Source organism: Perca flavescens, chromosome 16 (genome assembly GCF_004354835.1).
Source record: "Perca flavescens isolate YP-PL-M2 chromosome 16, PFLA_1.0, whole genome shotgun sequence".
NCBI classification, from domain to species: Eukaryota; Metazoa; Chordata; class Actinopteri; order Perciformes; family Percidae; genus Perca; species Perca flavescens.
In genome coordinates, this window is record NC_041346.1 from 4,670,932 (window position 1) to 4,695,043 (window position 24,112).

At 40.8% G+C, this 24,112-nt stretch overlaps 1 protein-coding gene across 6 annotated transcripts in view; it reads right to left on the reverse strand.

The window, feature by feature from the left end:
• The window catches only part of odf2a (outer dense fiber of sperm tails 2a), a 52,524-nt gene that overhangs the window by 2,470 nt on the left and 25,942 nt on the right, over positions 1-24,112 (reverse strand). For all 6 annotated transcript variants that reach the window (XM_028601038.1, XM_028601039.1, XM_028601036.1 and 3 more), the window contains 10 exons: positions 23,678-23,752; positions 23,390-23,461; positions 23,073-23,189; positions 22,646-22,831; positions 22,272-22,381; positions 10,035-10,170; positions 9,708-9,818; positions 9,307-9,570; positions 7,402-7,502; positions 685-847 (listed from right to left, as the gene is read on the reverse strand). In XM_028601038.1, coding sequence (XP_028456839.1) covers positions 685-847; positions 7,402-7,502; positions 9,307-9,570; positions 9,708-9,818; positions 10,035-10,170; positions 22,272-22,381; positions 22,646-22,831; positions 23,073-23,189; positions 23,390-23,461; positions 23,678-23,752 — 1,335 coding nt within the window. The remainder of the gene's footprint in view (positions 1-684; positions 848-7,401; positions 7,503-9,306; positions 9,571-9,707; positions 9,819-10,034; positions 10,171-22,271; positions 22,382-22,645; positions 22,832-23,072; positions 23,190-23,389; positions 23,462-23,677; positions 23,753-24,112) is intronic.

Genomic DNA, 24,112 nt, shown 5'->3' on the forward strand with positions numbered 1-24,112 from the left:
TGTAGGTAAGAGTAGAAAAAAACATTTAAAAAGAATAAAAGACAGTTCAAAGGAGGTTCAAGCTCAAATAAAATCAGGAAAGGCTTTTCGATAAAAGTTTGACACATTGGATTTAATTAGTGAGCCCTTTGTGATCCGATCACTCAGATCAGATTTTAAAATCCGGTCAAAACAGGGGCATTAAGGGCCGCCTATTTAACTGTGAGCGGAACTATGTACCCATTCAAAGTATTTTTCATGTCACAGAAATCATGTGGGAATCATGTGTTTTGGATGGTATTATCATACTGTCGCTCATACTGTCAGGAATAAGCCGGTGAACTAAGGGGTCAAACCGGCGGCCTATGAATTCTTCACAATACAGGCCCCCATTATTTTATTATTTACTGTAAATGCTTTCATTATGAAGCGACAAAAACGGGAAATGTTGGGTCTTAATCAACAGTAAGTCAACATGACTATTATAAGCGAACATGAAATATAAAATAATAGACATAATATAGAAACTAAACTTCAAACCACAGAGATTCAGTTAGAAGCTACTAACATACAGTGAGCTGAACACAGAGTCCAAAGTAATCCTGATCTCATAATTATGAGATAAGGTGTCTACTTTTCTTTTCTTTTGTGAATGCAATGCACTTCCGTAGAAAACTCTAGTGAGACCATTGTTCAGTTTCAGACCTGTTGGCGAGCATCACCCAGAGCCTCCTCCAGCTTTCGGCTTAGCAGCGAACATTCTCTCGTTTTTTCTTCCAGACAAAGCTGATTGCTGTGGATGGTGTCTTCCCGTTTGGCAACGACCACTAGCAGGTCACGGTTCTGACTGCTAGCCTCCTCCAGTTTTCTGCAAGATGAGACAAGACAGGAAAGCAACAACAATAAAAAAACAGAAACATTAATATGGCCACTGAAAAAAGAGCAAAAAAGATCTGTCATCTGTAGCTGCTGTAATCCTGTAAAAACTCCCACCAATCAAACTATAAAAGTTGACTTAATGTTAATATGTGGAGAGATTATATGTGTGTGTATTTTCAAATCATAATTTCAACATTTTCAAAATACAGTAGTTGGATACAATCTTTCCACGCACCCCCTGGCAACTCCAGAAGTGTTGTTCTTTTTTTTAGGGGGTGGGGGGGGATTTGTTGTTTTCAGAAATTGTCTAGCCAAAGTAGCCATTTATGTTGTATTTAGTCTATTTAGTCTATATCCACGATGTTCCAATGCAGGGATTGCGCCGTAGCTGCCAGAAATTCCGGCAAATGTCACTTTTTTTCAGATGAATGTCCCTTACCTTCCGCTTTTTTTGTGTTGGAATTGTAAACTCCGGTGGATTTATGAGGAAAATGGTTAAATGCTCCTCAGATCTGTGCAGGGTAAATCCAGGCAGCTAGCTAGACTATCTGTCCAATCTGAGTTTTCTGTTGCACGACTAAAACAACTTTTTAACGTACACGTTCCACCAGAAGAAGTTCCTTCCCGAGGCTATTTGGCAGCGACACTGTGGCTCTGTCCGGCGCATAGCGCTGCCCATGATGATTGTGATTAGTTTAAAGAAATGCCAATAAACCAGAGCACGTTTTTCTCCCATCCTGGAATGCTGTGTGGACTAGCCAGACCCTCCTCTGCAGCGCTGTCACTTTATTGCTCAGCTGTAACACATGCTGTTGTTGTTGTTAATGGTAGTCACTGTTAAGCTAGTTCTGAACATGCTCGGCTTCTTAACTATGTTCTCCTCACTATGCAAAGACACTGTATGACACCAACATTACACACAGAAGAATAAGGAGAAGAAAAGTTAATGTGTGTTTGTAAACATGAATGATTACTTTCTTGTTACTGCTAGGGCAGTCTCAGTGACTTGTTTTCAACATAAAAACTTCTGAAAAATGAACGCCCTTTGTTTTACTTAAAACCTTCCTTAAAAAGCAGGCAGAGAAAGCTAAGAAGGCTGGCTACCGACTGAAGTCTGGTTGCAGGTTACATGATTGGCCACCGCAGCGTGACGTCTGGTTGTGTTTCTCAAAAAATGTACTCAGTCTCAACTTTTCACCGCAGGCCGCTACATTTCTTTCTGGCTCCCCCCTGTGGCACCCCCCGCCGCAGCCTAAACGTACTACCCCCATTCAAAATGAATGAAGAGACCTGCTTTTTCACCACACAGTCTGAGGCTGACGCCGGCAATGTGAATGCACGCTAACAATCAACTTTTATAGGCACAGAAAATCCAGCAATTCTTGTGTAATCTTGTGATATCGCAATAACCCAGCTGACGTTGAAGGTAACAAAATAGTTTACAAGAGCACAAAGTTCTCCATAGATTGCTCTCAGAGTGCACCAGATTGATGCATGTAACTTTAAAATGTACAAACTTTTCTTCAAGGAGAGCATTGCCCTAGGCCCTCCTAGAGAATGAAAATAGGCTATTTTTTCATATGCCAATATACACTTACCTAAAGGATTATTAGGAACACCTGTTAAATTTCATGTTAATGAAATTATCTAATCAACCACCCACACGGCAGCTGCTTCAATGCATTTAGGGGTGTGGTCCAGGTCTAGACTATATCCTGACCTCCAAACTGAATGTCAGAATGAGAAAGAAAGGTGATCTAAGTAACTTTGAGCTTGGCGTGGTTGTTGGTGCCAGACAGGCTGTTCTCAGTATTTCACAATCTGCTCAGTTACTGGGATTTTCACGCACAACCATTTCTAGGATTTACAAAGAATGGTCTGAAAAAGGAAAAACATCCAGTATGCTGAAGCAAAGCATTTGTGAAGCCACAACACGAACAACCTTGAGGCGGATGGGCTAAAACAGCAGAAGACCCCACCGGGTACCACTCTTCTCCACTAAAAATAGGAAACTTAGGCTACAATTTGCACAAGCTCATAAAAATTGGACAGTTGAAGACTGGAAAAATGTTGCTTGGTCTGATGATTCTCGATTTCTGTTGGGACATTCACGATTCAGAATTTGACGTAAACCGAATGAGAACATGGATCCGTCATGCCTTGTTACCACTGTGCAGGCTGGTGGTGGTGGTGGTGTAATGGTGTGGGAGATCCCTTTCGCCTTCAGAACTGCTTTAATTCTTGCGGTCATTGATTCAACAAGGTGCTGGAAGCATTCTTTAGAAATGTTGGCCCATATTTATAGGATAGGGTCAAACACAGTATTAGTATGGTGTTCCTAATAATCCTTTAGGTGAGTGTATTTCTATATCGCAGAAAAAAAGAAGTCAGTATTTTTCAATATCGTGGTACCCTATTACAAGAAAAACTGTGTCTGTGACAGAGATGGGTGTGTGTGATTCAAAATAACGTCCCGTGGTAGTGATAGCAGATAGCTCCCACCTTGGAAAAATGTACCTACAGGATGGTAATTTAAAATAAATAAAAATTTCCAGTACACTGTTTCTTTGATTTTGTTTGTCCTGTTGTGATTGATTGGTTGCAGTAGATGTAAACCCATTAAATTCCTCATCATAGCTCTCCTCTGAAAACAGTTACAAGAGGCCTTTACGTTGTTGCTCCTCCACTTCTTCTGCCGTGGGGTAGCAGGGTTTCAGTCTGGAGATGTTAACTGTTTTGCAGTCCTCTCCAGTGTCCTCCTAGCCTGACAAGCCAGACCCACATCAAGATGTTGGGTCTGGGAACTCACCATTTATCAATCCGAGGGGCGGGATAAACTGTTGTCTTTCAAATTCCCTCTGCACGCAATAGGATAGCGCTACAACCAGGCAGAGCAACAAAGAAGGTAGCGAAGCTAGTTGATCGATTAAACTTTAAACTTTTGCCATATCAGTTCGGCAAAACTCCGAACACATCTTCCTTTTTTAAGAATGATTTCAGTGCCATTCTTTGTTCTTTTCTCAAAGAAAAGCTTAACTCCAAGTCTTCCTGAAGACCGCTGTTCCCAGCAGCAGCAGTCATAAGCCCCGCCCACCGACTCTATACACGATGTGATTGGCCTGACCAAATTTTGGTTTTTCCAGCTCGCAAGCCAACGGAGAGTGCCTAGACCCCCCTGGCTGCAAATTAAATTTGCTGCCGCTAGGGTGCATCTAGATTTCTAGGCTAGTGTCCTCCAGCACAATGAAATAGTTGACTGGCCCCGTTTGCTGCATGATTCATGTGGTCCTTGCCATTTAGGAGCCAGTTTAGCAGCAATTTTTCAGCTTTTGAGAGAGTGGTGACCATACAGCCACACTCTTTTCTTCTAACTCCAACTGTGCTTTGTGTAAGTTTTTTCCCCACAAATTCTTGCATGAGCAATTGCTGCACAATTTTGAGTAGGCAGTGAGTCTGGTGGGCCCGGTCTTGGCAGGGACATAGCTTCTAGGGGTCCTTGGCTGGGGTTGCAGAATTGATGGCAAACCTGAATTTAGGTGAGTGTTTATCCCATTGCTTGTGATTGTTTTCTACAAATGATGCTATCATTGTTTTGAGAGTCTGGTTTATTATTTCCGTCAGATTGTTTGTGGATTCAGGTTCTGATCTTTGAAGATGATGGCAACAAACTGTGGGCCTTGGTCCCAAAGGCCAAGTCGCAGTGCCCCCAACAGGTTAAGTTATTTTCAACACAGATTCTGCTTGTAGCTTTTTTCAGGGTAAAACACTCAACCCATCGGGGAATAGTAGTCGACAAATAAGAGTGAGTTCATCTTTGAAATTGTCTGAAATGGACCCATTTAAGAAAGGTCTGCTTTCTGGCTACTCTCCTGCTTTCGGGTTTGTAGGCTTGACACACTTGACAATTTCTCTGACCTCCATACTCAGTCTTGGCCAGTAACGATTGCATTCTTCTGTAGGTTATGTATCGACCCAGCCAGAAGATCTTCATAGAACCTATGAAGGAGTTGATGACAGCCAGGCTCTGGTATTTACAGCTGATACGTGGTTTTATGTGACATTTTGTCTGTATACCATGTCCTCTATTATAGTGAATTTGGTGGATGCATTCGCAACAACGTCGCCCTTCTCAAGGATAGTCTGGTACAATACCTGGAAATGAAGATCTTACTGCTGTGCCTTCCATATGATCTTATCAGAAATTGGAAGATCTTTTATTGGGGTTGGTTTTGGGGTAGCTAGCAGGGTTGCACAGATGAGAGCGGCTGTTCGTCTCACCTGGGGCTGTGGACAGAGCATCAGAAACTGTATTATTGTTGTCCCATCTGCAATAGCAGCCGTGAAACAATCTGCCTCGCTGACACAGTTGTGAGATGTGTCAGCGAGGCAGATTGCATTGATTTGAATGCATTCATTGAGATTTTGTGTACTATGTTTGTATATTGCTATGTGTATATCTATATGTTGCTAGTTATTGCTATGTGTACTGCTTGTGGAAACGAATATCCCTAAATCTCTAAATCTATTTGCCTTTTCTTTACTCCACAGCAAATGTGAACTCCTGTAGATGCAGGGCCTACCAGATCAGTCTGGTGTTGGGTATTTGGGTCTTGAAGACCCAACCAGTCTGTTACCATGATGAAGAATCTCCCTTAAAAAGGTAATATCTCCACTTTTCCACAACCCATACAACAGCCAGGCACTCAAGTTTGGTGGTGAAATAATTTTTCTCTTCAACTTGCGAAGGCCAACACCTCTTCTGTCCCCTACCCTGTCTGCTGGACCAGCACTGCTCCAAAGCTGACTTTACTGGCATCCGTATAGACCACAAAAGGTTGGTTAAAGTTCAGATGACCAGACACAGGAGTTGTCACCATATGTTGCTTGGGGATTTCAAAGGCAGTATAACCTCCCGTGGTAGTGATGGTAGAGCAATATAGTACATGTCTGTGTTCTAAAAACAACAGGAAGTTAGTTATTGTAGTTTGGCTGCTGATTTGGCCTGCTTATTAAAAAGGTAAGCAGTCTCAACAGCAGCAGTGGCTTTGACATACAGCTAATAGAGGCAATTAGGGTACTTTAAAACCCATAGCGCCAGATTACTGTAATTTGTGTCAAAAATCATACTCCTTTTCCATAACTCAGTCAAATCTCAACGGACAGATATTTTCTAACCCTCACACCTACAGTTTTCATATCATTGTATCTGATTTCCATCAAGACTAAACTTCAATACATCTGCTTAGAAATCATAGGAAATTATATATATAACTCCAGTTTTCTTCAGTGTCCAAGTAATCCAGTGATAGTTGTTTGTACATCAATCCAAGTGACTGGTTTGGAGGAAGAAGAAGGTGGTGCCAAGTCCAATACTTGGCCGACTTGTTTCGGAAGCGGTGAGTACTCAATTAATGATCCAAAATTCTGATACCATGGAACCAGAACTGGAATTGTTGTTTTTGCGGCAGACTGAGCCTATAGAAAATGTGTATTGTATTGGGATATACAAGTTGTTCTAAACCAGTCTCACCAGGAATTTGCATCCTTTTTTTGAGATTGTTGCGAGCAAAAATGCCTTATTTTGCAGCAGCTTTCGTAAAAAAATTTAAATAAAATAGCAATAAAAGTTGCAATGTCTTCTGTATTTTTGTTGCGATGAAATTGCAAAAATAGTTGGGATTCTTTTTTTTATATAATTCTTTAAAAAATAAAGAAAACTTGTTTCAGGGAGAATAAAACTGCTTTGGGTTGTTCCTAATAACCTTACCAAAAAGGCTCAGGATGCTGCAAATGCTTAGTCTGGCTATCACCAGACCAAGCTCAATCTTTTAAGATTTAACATTAGTCTGGGGAGTCTACTATATATTTTTTCTACTGCACAAGAGGCGTGATCAACGGGCATAGTTCAAGTGACTCTGTGTGCAATTAGATAGTCCTTCAACTAATCAGACCAACGATCTGGGCGACGTACTTGCCTTTGAAATCTTTAAAAACAGCAGCAACAGCGGCATCAACGGGTTGCTGCACTTTGGTGGCTGCCATGTTGAATGTAAACAAAAAGCTGTTTGCCGTCGCTTCTCTATCGTTATCGTGTTAAACTCGCCAATAGCGCGCCAGGTGGATAAGCCAGTTTGTGATTGGTCCCCGTAGATTTGTAACGGAAGCAGGATAGATAAATGTACAGGTTTCCAGCTTGAGCTGCATGGCGAAATCGCCAGCAGATCGGGCTGTGTTTACCCAGTCTAGCAAATGCTGGTATAATATGAAAATAGTTGATGGATTTAAAACAAAATAATAATATATTATTGAATTAATCAAATTTGAACATATCTGTCAGTGGCTGGTTGATATTCACTTTGTAAAAAGTTAATTTCCCATCCTGGCTTGGGACACGCATTCACTTACGGTTTGATGAAGTACTATATTGGCCTTAACTTTTTATTGCACTTACAATACGAGCGTAGCTGCCCTCAACTTAAGTCATCGTCTTACTGTAACACAAAGTGCCAATGCCAGTGGATAAAAGCAGAAGTGGTAACTGACCTTTCCATACTCTCCACTTGCTGCTGAAGCTGTCTTTTCTCCTCCAGCAGCACCTTGTTGTTCTGTCTTAGAAGCTCTACTTGGCTGCCCTGGGTCTCCACCTAAACACAACAATAGACATGTCCTTTATCAGATGATCAATGATCATGTCCTACTTAGAGCGGTTACTAAAACTAATTGCATGTGTGTAGTCTGACTTAAGGTTCTAGCAGCAAGATGGATGATGTACTTAAAAAAACATTTTTAATGCCAGCTGAAATAAATTCATTGGCAAAAGTTAACTTTAATAATACATTTGTTGTAAATACAGTATCTCACAAAAGTGAGTACACCCCTCACATTTTAGTAAATATTTAATTATATCTTTTAATGGGAAAACACTGAAGAAATGACACTTTGCTACAATGTAAAGTACTAAGTTTACAGCTTGTATAACAGTGTAAATGTGCAGTCCCCTCAAAATAACTCAACATACAGCCATTAATGTCTAAACCGCTGGCAACAAAAGTCAGTACACCCCTATGTTAAATTCCCATAGAGGCAGGCAGATTTTTATTTATTAAAGGCCAGTTATTTCATGGATCCAGGATACTATGCATCCTGATAAAGTTCCCTTGGCCTTTGGAATTAAAATAGCCCCACATCATCCATCATCACATTCCCTTCACCATACCTAGAGATTGGCATGGGGTAGATTCCATAAAATCATCTCTATCATCTCTTTATCAGGATGCATATTATCCAGGATACTATGCATCCTGATAACGTTCCCTTGGTCTTTGGAATTAAAATAGCCCCACATCATCACATGCCCTTCACCATACCTAGAGATTGGCATGGTTGTATGTCAGTTAGCCTAATAGCTAGTTTGATATGCATTGAGAGATGATTTTATGGAAAGTAACCCGTATGGTGAAGGGCATGTGATGATGTGGGGCTATTTTAATTCCAAAGGCCAAGGGAACTTTATCAGGATGCATAGTATCCCGAATCCATGAAATAACTGGCCTTTAAAAATAAAAATCTGCATGCCTCTATGGGAATTTAACATAGGGGTGTACTGAATTTTGTTGCCAGCGGTTTAGACATTAATGGCTGTATGTTGAGTTATTTTGAGGGGACTGCACATTTACACTGTTATACAAGCTGTAAACTTAATACTTTACATTGTAGCAAAGTGTCATTTCTTCAGTGTTGTCCCATTAAAAGATATAATGAAATATTTACTAAAATGTGAGGGGTGTACTCACTTTTGTGAGATACTGTATATAGTGGCCTTTATCATATACTTGAATTTAAAATTCAAACCACACTTTCCATAAATGCTATGACCCTGGTGATTGAAGTTATTTTTTTTTGCCAATGGCATATCCACTGCTTTTGATGAAAGCATAGCGCTTACTTCCTATTTAGTTCCATTAAACAATTTTCTTTTGTACCATAAGCATTCAGCAAAATATCCAAATCTGATTTGGTATTACACATTACAATGAAAAATGTTATATGGAGGCCAGTGTTTGAATTTGGCATATCGTCTTCTCAAAATCAATGTTGTAATACTGCGTGTATATATTGGCTTAGAATAAACTATTTATATATTTGATTACAATGTTACACAGCTCTGTTTACACTTTTTATTTATTTTTGTTTAGTTTTTACACTTGCTTTGGCAATGTTAACGTCTGCTTCACATGCCATGCCTAGCAGTGTAGCAGAACCAAGCATTAGTCAAGCATATATATTTATATTTAGTGTTGCTGCACCCCCCTGTTATAACTCTGGGCTCCCTGTAGGGGGACCACTGTTGTAATATCTGATTCATTTCCAAATTAGCACTTTAACTTGGAATAAAAATCGTTATTTTGTGATGCAATCTTGAGCTTGCATGCAAAGGATTATTGTGACCTTCATGCGGAGATCAGTCAGGGTTGTGCTAAGCTCCATGCTGCGTCTATCCTGGCTGCTCTCCCTGTCCTGAGCCTCCTGCAGCTGGAGTTCGGAACGTCGTAAGGCTTCGGGAAGAGACTCCAGCTCCGCTAGCCGCCCCAGCAGCTCCCTGCGCACCTCCTCTACTTCCTGCTCCAGCTCCCCGCGCACGGCCTGGGCCTCCTGCTCCGCCTGAGCCAGCTGAGCTTGGTACTCTAATGCTTCGGCCCGAGTTTTTCCAACCTGTGCAGCGTTGGTTAACAGAAAGAAAAACTGGCTTCAGACTTTTCATGAATATTAACAGTGTCTATGGGAGTGTAATCTGCTGTGATATCTCATGCTATACATGCATTCCTAGTAGTACAGTATGCTTCAGATACCTGGATCTTATAGCTGTCCAGCAGACTTTCATATTGCTGGATTGAAGTTTTGACCTGCTGGAGCTCTGACTGAGACAAGGCCAGCTTCTCCTCCACTGCAGACGCTGTAGCCTGACAGGAACACATGATATGTCATCAGTTATCAAATTAACAGGACAGTCCATCCAGCCTAATGTAATATAAATCAATGTAAGTCTACTGGAATGAAAAATGGGGATAGGAAGGATATTATCCAAGAGACAGAAGCACAACAGATACGTCGAAATCCAACAAGTGTGTTCTCACTTTAAAGTGAATTACAGCTTTCTGTGGACTGTTGGATGTTACCTTGAGAGACTGGTTCTCTAGTTTGGCAGCAGTGCTCTCTGTGGTCAGTCCATGCAGGTGATCAAGCAGGGCTTCTCTCTCCGCTCGGCCTCTATTCCCTGTACTCTGCAGCTGCTCCGTCAGCTCTGCTATACGGCTGCATCACATGACACAACAGCTGTCATATTTTCTATTATCTATTTAATCAAAATGGCAGAGTTGTGAACCAGCAGTAGGGGTTCATTTCATCTAAAAAAGTCTAGACATGACAATTGGAGCTTCGTGCATTATTTGAAACACTTTCCGTCAATCAGATTGCTCAATGGACAGGTACAGGGTGTTCTAAAGCATCTGCCAGGCATGTCCAGATCTGATGAGATCGCACCACCCGTGATGTCAAATTGGGCCAGGGGCATAAAGTGGGCTTGATGGTGTTTTAAGGCCCCAACGTCTCCGTCCAGGCAGCGCTGTGACCGTTGACTTCAAGGCACCTAACCCTAACCTTTACCTAATCCTAGTGCCTAGTGATAAACGTAAAGTGGGGGGGCCAATGTCCCCTTCCCTACTTCCTACCTCCTACTTCTGGTGCCTTTGCTTGGACCACACCCATCTTCATCTTGACCTTAACCACACACCTGTAAAGTTTCCTGACTGCATCTTGCACAGTTGTGACACCATCCATAGACAGCCAAACATTTTAACACCTGGCAAAGTACTCAAATCAGGAAGACTTCATGAATGTCTTCATGCCTACTCTATTTTCTCTCTCCTTTCCGGTTTCCAACTGAATCATCTCACTGGGTGCGTTCACCAATAGTCCAGTCATTTTCTGAAAAAAGGTAGAACAAATTGCAACAGAAGCAAACTCAACTGATTTTGTATCCTCAATATGTCCTGAGTAAGATAAAAAAAGCCCAGATGAATCCCATGAGGGGAAAGTTTCGAAAAAGACCCAAATATAGCCTATTCTATTTTATAACCTTTAGATATCACCATGAAAATTACTGAGTTGATTATTTACATCAAGACAAACAAAAAATGTATTACAAGTTTTTTGAAATTGTTTGTTAACATAGGCAAACGGTACATAATCTAATTATGTACCACCCCAATTTTTTTAGTTTTTTTATTGAAATTTTAGCAGTTCAAGTACAATGAATAGCTTGAAATGGTACAAAGGTAAGTGGTGAACTGCCTGAGGTTAAAAAAAGTAAGGTTACCCAAAACTGAAAAATAATGTACATTTCAGAATTTTACAAAAAGGCCTTTTTCAGGGAACAAGAAATGGGTTAACAATGTAAAGCTGTTCTGCACCAATAGAGGTTGATCAAGCTTTGAAAGTTGGTGCTACCAATTCCCACAGGTGTTCCAACTATTTTAGATTACTTACACCCCCCTCTGTTTGTATAAAAGTATTGTTGGAACACACTGTGGTACCATACCCTCGTGAGCATTATTTGAACAGTATTGTACTGCAGAAAGTAAAAATGGCGGGAAAAAGGCAATTAACAATGGAAGAGAGACAGACCATCATAACACTTAAGATTGTTGGTCTTTCCTACAGAGAAATTGCGAAGAAAGTCAAGGTGTCAGTGAGTACAGTATTCTTCACCATCAAAAGGCACTTAGAAACTGGGGGAAACTCTGACAGGAAGAGGTCTGGCAGACCCAAAGCCACCACAGAATCAGAAGACAAGTTTCTGAGAGTCAACAGCTTGCGTGATAGGCGGCTCACAGGACAACAGCTTCAAGCACAGCTTAATAGTGGTGGTAATAAGCAAGTCTCAGTTTCAACTGTAAAGAGAAGACTTCGAGCTACACGTTTGATAGGTCGAGTTGCAGCAAGAAAGCCATTGCTAAGACGTCAGAATAAGAAAAAGAGGCTTGCCTGGGCCAAGAAACACTGCCAATGGACTACTGAAGACTGGAAAAACATGCTATGGACTGATGAATCAAAATTTGAAATCTTCGCTTCATCACGCAGGATTTTTGTACGCCGTTGAGTAGGCAAAAGAATGGTTCCTCAGTGTGTGACATCAACTGTCAAACATGGAGGAGGAAGTGTGATGGTCTGGGGCTGTTTTGCTGGATCCAGGGTCGGTGATTTGTACAGAGTGAAAGGTTCCCTGTAACAAAACGGCTACCACTGCATTTTGCAGCGCCATGCAGTACCCTTCTGGTATGCGCCTAGTTGGTCAGGGGTTCATCCTACAGCAAGATAATGACCCAAAACATAAGTCCAAGCTATGACAGAACTACCTTAGCAAAAAAGAACAAGATGGTAAGCTTAAAACCATGGAGTGGCCAGCACAGTCATCAGACTTAAACCCCATTGAGCTGGTTTGGGATGAACTGGACAGAAAAGTGAAAGCAAAGCAACCTACAAGTGCCACACATTTATGGGAACTTCTGCAACAGAGTTGGGAAGAACTTTCTGAAGAATATTTGATTTCCATTGTAGAAAGAATGCCACGAGTGTGTTCAGCTGTTATGTCTGCCAAAGGGGGCTACTTTGATGAGTCAAAAATGTAGAATACATTTTGGTTTATAAATTGATTCCATGATTTATTTTTTAACTTCAATTATTTATTTGTTCTATTCTTTCATTTCAGAGTAAAATAAGACATTGACCTGCATAAATTTCATTAAAACCTGGAAAAATTGGGGTGTTTAAAACTTTTGACCAGTAGTGTATGTGCTAATTTGCATAAATACCACAACAGATCTAAACATTGGGTATAGCCAGGTAAAAATGTCTTGTTGAATATTGTTGACATAACAGTAAAAGACTTAATGTAAAGGTCTGAAAGGAACCCATTTAGGCTACCCATGAGCATTAATACATAGAGGCAGGAAGAAGTACTTTAAACCAGCCTTTATTAATTATTATTGCAGAGATGGGGTTTGGGACTGTTTCTGGGGGATGAGTCTGAGGGAAGAACAGAAGACAAGGGTAAGGACAACTGTATCTCAGGGTGCTGCAGTCAGACTGGCATAAATCCCTCGCCACACTTGTGCCATCCACACTCCATAGGACAAAGTCCATCTGTAAGATAAAATACACTATTAATCCCCATACAGGAGATATTGATATTGCCACAACAGCAGTACCAGAAGTTGATCCCTCCCATTCTTGTACTTGTAAGTACACTCGCAGGCTGTGGTACTTTGCTGCTCCTAATGTTGGTGGTAAGACCTGTGGCTGAATGTAAGTAGAACTGGATGCCACCTTCTCACAAAACCGATGATTTCGGAAGGAGTCCAGGGTGTCTGTAGATCTTCCATTGGAGAGAATCACCATAGCTTTCTCTCCTGCTTCTGCTACATCATCTGTAGAAGATGAATGTTCATGGCTTGCTTTCGAAACATGTCACTTTCTTTGAATTTCTTGAGTGATGCTCCCTTAACGATCCCATGAAGGCGAGATGTAGTGTCACATCCCAGAACTGCGTGTAAGAACAAGATATGCTTACATATGTCTGGGCCAAGACGTTCTTTTTTTAGCCTTGATGTTCCACATTTGAGGCTTCTTTGTGTTCTTCCTTGACTCATTACAGAGGAACAGATCATAGGAATCCATGCTCGCATGGTAGCAGAGAAGGACTAAGATCAGTGTCATCCCCTATTAGCACAGTTTTCTTGATGGTAGAACACTGCACATCTTTCTGCACAATCAACAAATCAGCATCTCCTGAGGCATGGTAGGTCTCACAGTTTGTCTTCTGTAGCTCTCCACTTAGCATGGAAAGGAATTGCTGTTTGTTCTGCCTGTTTGCCAAGAACTCTTCCTTCTTCATTATGAGCATCATGTCGGCTATAAATGTCACTGTAGTGCCAATCCTCACTTTTGACCATCTCTGGTGTGTCACATACTTCGTGTTGTTACTTTGATAGCCATCAAACACTACAGCCTTGCAATACTTCTTCTCTACATACTCTGTATTGGTGGCATATGTGAAGTGCTCCACCATCCAAGACGTACTAGCTGCCATCGACCACATTATCTGCTGGAACATCTGGCCCAACAACTTTCCAGATGGCATCAGCAAGGGCAGGCTTCTTTGCTTCGTGAAGTAGAAGGGAGGAATCAAATAGAGATGGAGGATAGCTACATAGCTCGTACTTGAGGGCTGACTCAAGTTGATCACATTTCTGTGCCACTATCATCAGTCTCTGGAAGAGAAGCTGTGGATCAACTTGAATTTAATTTCCACCAATCCTCAGAAGACCTCATGCCAAGTCCAACAGCTTGATCCTTCATCTTGAAAGTATAGTCATCAGGTGTTCGTCCACCCATTGACTTCAGGACTGCAGTGCCAACAGACCGTGCAGTATCAACGTTGACGTTGGAAAGAGCATGCTCCCCGGTGGCAATGTTCGTCAGACTTGGGTCACTGCTGAATGCATTTCGCTCCTGTAGATGACTGAAAACTATTAGTGTATCCTTCCAGTCACAGGTTTGCCTTGCTTTGGTCATGTCTTTATTCTGCTCTCCAGTGTTGTAGTTGACCCCTGTGAGTCCTTCCATTGTCTGGTTTACTTCTCCACAGGCGGGCATGGATAGCAGCCACAACAGACATTGTTGCTCGCTCATCCCTAGCCCTCGTGTGAGCCCACCACTGTTTTTTTTGCCAACTTTTTTATTTGAATTTTAACAATAAATGACATAACATAGGCCATGGTGAACAAGGCATAGTGGAAACAAAATGTAATTTCCCCTCCAGTCCCCCACCCACCCGCAACCAACCCAGTTCAGGTCCAAAATGGGGACAAACGGGGAGTCTCTAGCTCACACAGTAAGAGTGTGCTCCCCATGTAGGCTGAGTCCTTTGCAGCGTGTCATCCCCTCTCTCTCTCTCCCCCTTTCCTGTCTATTCACTGTCACTACTGAATAAAGGGAAAAGCTCCAAAAAATAATCTTTAAAAAGAATTGGGACAAACAACACAGACCCATGCACACTGACAAACACACAACAGCAAGGACACACAACATCCAAAAGGACAAAAGTAAAAAAGATAGACAAGTTAAAAAAGAGAGAGGAGAGAAAACAAAAAGGGGGGGCTAACCGAGCCTTTGTCACAGTACGAGGGCTCACCGAGGCCGAGCATAATGAGTCTTTTTAATACAGAAACACATTTCTTTTGGTTCGGGTCTGTCACCAGGAGGGAAATCAGTCAGGGTTTCGGGGGGGCGGTTTGGGTGGGGGAATGTCTTCTTGACAAAGTCCCTAATCTGGAAAAAGCAAAAGAGGGGTGACTTTTGCAAACCAAAAAGGGAAGAGAGCTCTGTGAAGAATGCAAATATGCCATATTTATATAAGTCTTTGACACTGACGATACCATTACTGTGCCAGGCCCTGAATGCAAGGTCTGAGCTTGAAGGTGTAAAGACATGGTTTTTGAGCCCTATAAGCCAAAGTTTTTCCTAATTTGAATCCAGATCTTGAGCAAGAGGGATACAATTGGGCATGCGCCCACAGACGTTAAAGGCAGAGGGAGCTGAGAGCAGAGGACCAAATACAGTGAAAGGCACGACCCCGCCTTTTCCAAATGTACCCAGACGGGTAGCGAGGCACAGACGTTGCTCATCCAGTACAGGAGCTTTTGCAAGTTAGCTGCCCAGTAGTATCACCTGAGCGCCAGACCCCCTGTCCAGCTTGTCGAAAAAAGATTTGTACAGAAATGTGCTGGAAAGGATAAAGGAATTTGGGGAGGACAACCATCTTAATCAAATTTATCCGGCCCACGAGGGAGAAAGGTAAGACCAACCAGCAGTCAAAATCGCTTTCAGTTTTTTCAGAGGTAAGAAGTTTTTGCGGAACATGTCTGATATGGCCGTTGTAATAAGTAGGCCAAGTAGCGAAATCCGTCCTCTGCCCACTTAAATGACAATAAAGAGCGTGGGAGTTGCCTAGCCGGAGAGTTTATTAGTAGGAGCTCACATTTCTGGTAGTTAAGCTTGTAGCCAGAATACGCACAGAACTGTTCCACAATGTTTAAAATCACAGGAAGCGAGACTGCTTGGTTAGAGATGTACAGGATGTAGAGATGTACAGGAGCAGGTCGTCCGCATATAGTGAGACTTTATGAGTAGTGCCAGAACACAGTTGTGTTAGCTAGCTACACAGTTTGCTAATCCTAAACTTGACATTGTTATTCACCGTTTGCTCACGTTACCAAAACAATTTCAAAAAATGTATTTATTTACTTTACGAGGAATACCTCAAGATGTGTCATCTCATTTTCGAGAGGGTCCTCGGTAGGACTAGACAGTACAAAAGGACAAGACGTTAGAGTACAACATACACATTCACTCACATACTAACTTCCCCCAGCCACACAACCCTGCCCAGACATCACCAACATGATCATTACAAAAATGTATGAATAGTAATTAAGAACAAAAGATAGAGAAATACCGGAAAACTGGAAAACATCAGATAACCAAACAACCATTACACCAGAAAGTGATCAAGCTTCATGGAAAGAATTTACAACAATTGCTTGTTTGCAAGTAAATGAACAAAGATGTCTTGAAGGATCTCAAAGATGTGATTAATCTTAGTGAGCTAGGCAAGCTATTCCAATCGAAGGAAGCTTTAAATTTAAATGAACGCCTGCAACTTTCTTTTAAAATGCGAGGCACATTAAAGCATAAGAATTCAGTGTGTCAAACTATAATTTGTTTGGTAAGGTGTTAGGTATTGTTTCAAATAGGGTGGGTAGTTAAGATATATACATTTGAAAATAATCTGGAACCAGTTAAACTCTCCTAGCGTTAGTTGACAAGATATTCAGTGAGGAATACAGGACACAATGATGTGTTCTGTAGGGGCATCTCAACACAAATCTACAGACACTATTAAAAACTACAGTCAAAGGCTTGAGATTAGTCTCAGTAGTGTTCTGATATACTGCATCAGTGTAGTCTATAATTAGAAATAATAGTTTCACAATTCTTAACCTTATCTGCTGTGTAAAACAATTGTTAGAACAATACAACTTCCTTAGATTGCAGTTTAACTTCCTTACAATAGTGTTTGTGTGCGCTTTGAAGGAGAGTTGAGAGTCAAGCCAGAGGCCAAGGTATTTATATTCATCAAATCTCCCAAGAGGGGTGCCATTTAAGAAGTTAAGGGTGCCATTTAAGAAGTTAATTCTTGTTGGGAAAAGCATTGAGCATGTTTTTCTTATTCAACAGAAGGTCATTCATTATATTGGAACCATTTTTGAATGGTATCGAAATCATATTGAAGATTGTTCTGTATCTTAGATATCATAATATCAGACGTATATATCACTGTGTCATCAGCGTATAAATGTATAGAACAATCGGAACAAACTTGGGGGAGATCATTGACGAAGATTGAGAATAATCCTTGAGGGGCACCTTTTTCCGTAATAGAAAAGCGAGATAAACTACCCTGGATAAGGACACACTGATGTTGAAAATCTAAATAAGAGTTGAACCAGAGAAGAGGTTGTTTAAGGGGCTGACACACTAACTTGATAATCGGCCATTGGACAGTCTGGCGAGGTCAGTGACTCGACTCTGTTCTGTGTGTTCCATGCAGTCGTCCGTCTGAGGGACCGTCGGCCTTTATTTTGGCCGACCTGACATGTTCAGTCGGAGGCAGGGCAGTCAGGACTCACCCGGAAATGGCGAGCGGAATGAGCATGACTAGAGTCTCTCAAAGTCTGACAAAAATCTTTTAAACTGACTTTTGTTGATCTGAAATGAAGACAGATTCAGCAACTGCATGGCCTATTTCTCGCTTAAAATGTTTTCAGAAACATGTTTCAGTGAACCATTTTAGTACAACATGAGATTGTATTCTGAACAAGCCGCCATGACAGTCTGGCTTTGAATTTCTGGAGAAAACCAACCCATGTGACGCGTTTGTCCAATAAGCTGCCGGTTTACATTTTTTGGGCAACAATACAGATTAGCGCCGCCTGCTGTTATGGAGACGTATTACGCCAAACACACCCCCAAAAGCTTTTTTCACCTGGGTCGAACATTGGGAGAGTTAGCGTAGAGTAGCGTTATCAGCTGAATAGCTTAGCGCAGGGGCTAATGGACCCACGTTTGTATATTGTAAGTTACCACACTAATAATGCCCGAAATTATACCAAACTTCTACACTAGTACAAATAGGTTATGCATTCATAAAACGATGGATTGGAAAGTTTGTAAGTACACCAGAAGTTTATGAACACTTGCCTGCTCTCTTCTGCTAGCTGCTGCTGCTGCTGCTACTACCTGCAGTTAGACGAGTGCTTAGGGCCGTCTACAAATTATAACACCGAAAAGAGATACAACAAAAATATTTATTAATTTAATGATTAAATAAGGTAATGTCTCCAAACTTACCTCAATTATTACTTGTCTCCTGCTAGTTATACTACAGGACTTACTTAAAAAAAAAAAAAAGTTATATTAAAAAATATTTTTGTTGCATCTCTTTTCAGTGTTGTAATTTGTAGACGTCCATAAGCACTCGTCTTACAGCAGTAACAACAGCAGAGAGCAGAAGCCAGCAGGCAAGTGTTATTTACATACACTTCTGGTGTACTTACAAACTTTACAATCCATCGTTTTATGAGTGCATAACCTATTTGTACTACTGTAGACGTTTGGTATCATTTCGGGCATTATTAGTGGGGTAACTTACGAGATACAAAAGTGGGTCCATTAGCCCCTGCGCTAAGCTATTCAGCTGATAACACTACTCTATGCTAACTCTCCCAATGTTCGACCCAGGTGAAAAAAGCTTCTTCGGGGTGTGTTTGGCTCGAGGTCATGGTGCAAAGGACCCTAGGGTGAAATTACTCTGAACCATCACTTTAAGTAGGGCAGTTGTGGTAGAAAATGTTGGTCTGAAACCAGATTGATGTTGAGACAAAATAGAGGACTGATTAATATAGTTATATAATTGATTGAATATTAGCTTTTCAAAATTTGTTGCCACATTGCTGATAATAGAAATGGGTCTGTAATTGTTAAGATCGGATGGATCACCTCCTTTATGGATTAGAGTTACTCTGGCACATTTCCATTTTAGTGGGACCTCGCCAGAGGTTAATGATAATGTAAGTTAAATAAGTTTGATAATGGATATGCCAGTATGTTAGAGGCAATCTTTATAAACTTAGTTTCCAGTCCATCTAGGTCTCTACCGCTTCCAGACTTCCGTTCTGAAATAACTCTGAACATCAATGGGACAAATAGTTGAAAAAGAGAAAGAAGAGGCACAAAAGAGTTGAGCAATATTTGTGGTGTTAAGGGAGTTAGGACACTAGGAATTACAAATAGCAGAAAAATGCTGATTAAAGGCATTAGCTATTGCAGGAGGATCAGAAATAATATCATTTTGAAGTCTAATTTTGGTTGGAGCGCTTGTATTAGATTTTTTTGAGTAAGGTGTTAAGATTTTTCCAAAATTTCTTGAGATTGTTATAGTCATTACATAGGGAACTTTTGAAGTAATTTGATTTAACATTCCGTGTTTTTGTTGTACATAAATTTCTTAGATATTTATACGTTTCCCAATCTAGAGGGTCCTTTGATGAACGGTGTTTACCCCCAAGCCTTATCCTTTTGCTTGAATAGTGCTTGTACTTGTAATACATATTTTGTTTGTCTTAATGAAAGTTATCAACTCCGTAATTTTCATGGTGATATCTAAAAGGTTAAAAAATGTATCCTATTCACATGAGAAAAAAAGAAGGAATACTTCTGGACTTGGTCTAACTCTTTGGGTTACGGTGAAAAAGCTAAATTCCTAATAAGTTGGCGTGTTCCTTTAAACAAAACATATATTGAAAAAAGCCACTGAGGGTCAAACAGGTTAACTTGTTTTAGACGCTGCTCTAGGCTAAAGATTAACCAATGTCTGGTGTGCTGTGTGACTTTGGATTCAGGGATCCATTCATTCATAGTTCTGTAAACACATGCTCACTGTAATTTTACACGTTGGAGAGGTAGAGTTCTTGCATTAACTGATTTATTAAAGCACCCATATTGTGCTCATTTTCACGTTCATAATTGTATTTTAAGGTTGTACAAGAATAGGTTTACATGGTTTAATTTAAAAAAAAAAAAAAAAAAAAAACCATATTTTTGTTGTACTGCACAGCTCTCTCTCACTGCTGCAGCTCCTCTTTTCACCTTGTGTTTAGGTCTCTGTTTTAGCTACAGAGTGAGACATCTTTTCTTCTGTACTATCTTTGATTGCACTCGCACATGCTCAGTAGCTCAGATTGTAGATCATGTCAGCTAGCTCCATAGACCGTAAAAGAAAGGCTGTTTCTACAACTTCGGTCAGTTACAAGGCAGGATTAGCTGGGAGACTTCTAAACGAGGGCGCACATGTAAGTAGTTCTTTTGTAGATTATGGTGAACTTGTGTGTGTTGTAGCAGTGCTTTGCCATTGAGAACAAGGTAGCACGCTAGCATGCTAACGGTTGCGGTTAGCAGTTTCGGCTAGTGACGTAAAAAGCCATGCAGATTTTGAACAGCTCACCTGGAGCCTGAAGGCAGGACACATTCAGAAACCCGTATATCACTCAAAACAGCATGGATGGATTTTTTTCAAAGTTTGTATGCATGTGGAAGCATCACAGACACAAAATAACACCCCAAATCCCAGAATAATATTTTATACCACTCAAACAGCGCCATAAAGTACATTATCATCATTATTATTAGAGGTCTCATGGAAAATAAAATGTACACAAAGGATTACGGCTGCTGGCACTACTGCACAGAATATTCTGAATATGAACGGCGAAATGGTGATGAGTCACTTTAAATTATGCTGCCGCTCTCCTTTCCTTTCTTAAAGTGCTCATATTATGCTTTTTGGCTTTTCCCTTTTCTTTATTGTGTTATATATCTGTTTGTGCATGTTATAGGTTTACAAAGTGAAAGTCCACCCCAAAGGGACTTACCATCTTCCAGAGAAAACACTGTTTACAAACTGCTCCAAACCGCTCTATTGTAGTCCAGCCTTTACTTCCGTGACGAACGTGCGTCACTTTGTAATACACGTTATAATGCTCGCCTAGCTGCTAGCATGGCACTCCCTCATGCTCTGCAACTGACTAGCTAGCAGTACTTACTGTGCATGTGCGACTCCCAACAAAGATGGTACAGAAGTGAAAAAACAAAAAAACTCTGTAGCTAAAACAGAGAGCTCAACACAGGTTGAAAAGAGGAGCTGCAGCAATGTGCAGTACAATAAATATATGGTGTTTTCTGAAAATTAAACCACATAAACCTATTCTGGTACAACCTCTAAACACAATTATGAACCTGAAAATGAGCATAATATGAGCACTTTAAAGTGTATCCTATGCTAAAGGAGGTAACAAAGAAAGCACTGAAGCACCTTTCCTTATTACTTAGACAATTTGAACGGATCTTATCATGGCAGCAACCTATCTTTCCGGGTCATTTCACTACGTTAGGAACCTTCCTAAGCAAAATTGACTATTTGACTGCAGCCTCTCTGTCAGGAGGGGGGCTTGAAGGGACAGGCCTGTCTCTTTAAGCCGCCCTCCTGAAAATGCCCAGTCTGCTCTGATTGGTCAGTAGTCTGCATCTCGCTGTTGTCGTTTTCTCCATCTCCGTAGAGTCGGTGTCCGGCTTCAACGAAGTATAGAGCAGAACTTTGTACCGTGAAAAAACACCAATAAAGGCTTCTGAACCAAATACTACATAACAGGACATGTTTCAACAGTAGTGTGACCCGAAATTGGGCAGAAATTAACAACATTGGCAGCCAAAATTACATCTTACACTGCCCTTAGCCTGTAGCTACATGCAGCAATGTTAACACCGCCTGCCTACCTGGAGCAGATGACCAATCATAGAAGGCCGGAGAAGGCTGCACCGAGCCGAGAGTAGAAAAAACTGTTGAAACCAGAGCGTTCAAAACAGTGGGAAATCTGAACATTTTAGCTTACGGGGTTTTTTTGAAATACATTTAACTCATTAATTGAAGCTCGGGTTATGTTTAACATGAAAATCCGACTTTATAACATTATAGAAATAACAGAAAATACGGAAAAGCATAATAGTTCACCTTTAATTATTTTCCAAACGGTCACCACAGCTTTCCTTGCCTGCATGCCATAACTTAGCCATCTTCTAGCTGTAAATAGCTCCTCCAAGCAAACTAAAATTGGTGCAAAATCTCTAGTTTCATAGTTTATATTTATCTGCAGCTGGAGTTGTAACAGGGCTGTAGTTACCTGTTCAACAGTGAAAGTTCAATCTCCAGTTTACTCTTGTCTTTCACTTCTTGGGCATGGCGACTTTGCCAGGTCTCAGCTGCCGACTGTGCATCGATAACTTGCTTCTCCTGTTAAAAAAGTTGAATGTTTTTCTTGATTCTGTTACAGACACCAGTGCTAAAGAAGAGTGAGGGTGTGTGATAGGGCTTTAAGATATCTTTCAAGAGCAATAACTAAATAAGTGTTTCTTTAACATATGGCCAGTAATTTAATAATTGATGAAACCACCTAGTGAGGACGTTATAGTTACAGTTAGTAATTGTATTAACCTAACATGCCTGTGTCTTGTGTGTCTTTAGTTGAACAGCCTGCCTGCTCTGACACATCCCTACCATGTCCAGTAGCTGGACGCTCAACTGGCCTGCAGTGTCCTCGCTGCGCTCAGCTCGCTGTTTCTGGGCTCGTGTGGCTCGTTTCATAGCCTCTCGGCCTGCACTGGCCTGCTGCCTCAGCCTCACCAGCTGTGCCGTCAGATGCTCCATCTCTGCCTTCTGCTGGTTGGCTGCTCGCTCCAGGTTCTGAACGAATGAAAAGGACAAAACCAAGGATTACAGCTGGGTTCACGGTTTGTGCTTTCTATTTGTACAGCAGATTATTAGACAACAGTTCAGACATATTGAAACAATGAGTCTGACTGCAGTGGCCTTGGTGACAAAATAACTAAAACTTTTACCAACTACATAAATACAATACATACCAACAACAATAGATAATCACACATGATTGCATGTGTTATCACAGACAGGTCCTATGACAAACCTTTATCTGCACAGTAAGCCGGTTGTTCTCAGCTTCTTTGTTCCGGAGCTGTCCTTGTAAATGAGCTCTTGTTGACTCCAGACTCTTGGACAAATCAGCTGTGCTCTTGGCATTGGCCTGCATTACCAAAATACAGCAGAATTTACATTAGTGACAAACACATATTCTGCTTTGACCTACATACTGTAATTAAAGGATTAAATGCCTCAGTAACATATATCTTAGTTTTGGAGACCTTTTTCAGACAGCTTCACAGTTTAACAAAGCCGTATTTACAGTAAAAAGCATCCAAATACTAACAGCCGTGCTCATAGTACCTTTTCAGTATCTATAACTTTGGAGAGTTGATTAATCTCTCTTTCCTTCTCTTGAAGTTTCACCACAAGATGCTGTAAAAGGAAAAGTGAGGCAAGCTTTATTTAAAGAGCACAGTTTATACGCAGGGAAAACTCAATGTGTTTTACTCGAAAATAAAAAATACACAATACATGGGAAAAAATATGATAGCTAGCTATGAAGAAAATGAAGAAAAAAATAGAAAACAGATAAAACATTTTGGCTAATTAAAATTAAATAAAGTAAAATTAGTAGCCTATCACACTCACAGCATTTTCTGCCTCTGTGTCAACCAGCCTCTTGAGTAATGCGTCTTTCTGCTCTGATGCTTGGATTGACTCCATCTGCTCAAAACACCAAGAGGCATGAAAGTTAGTCATTCTGCTTAAAAAAACAAAAGACATCTATTTAGTCACCAGGAGTTGGCATTATGACAATATTACCATGATACGTATATATATATATAAAAATTTATCAGCTGTATATAAAAAAACTGTGAGAGGCATTTTTCTACCATTTACACAATAGTAACTATAGCCCTTAACATCTCTGGTTATATGACCCTGAAACAGGGTGTGAACTACGGGGGAGCTTGGCTCCCCTTAATAAGACATGGGCTCCCCTGAAAACGTGATTCGTGAAATTTTGGGGGGTCTCTAGAAATACTGACAATGTGTAATTTTGACGTGCAATTTCAGTTTTGT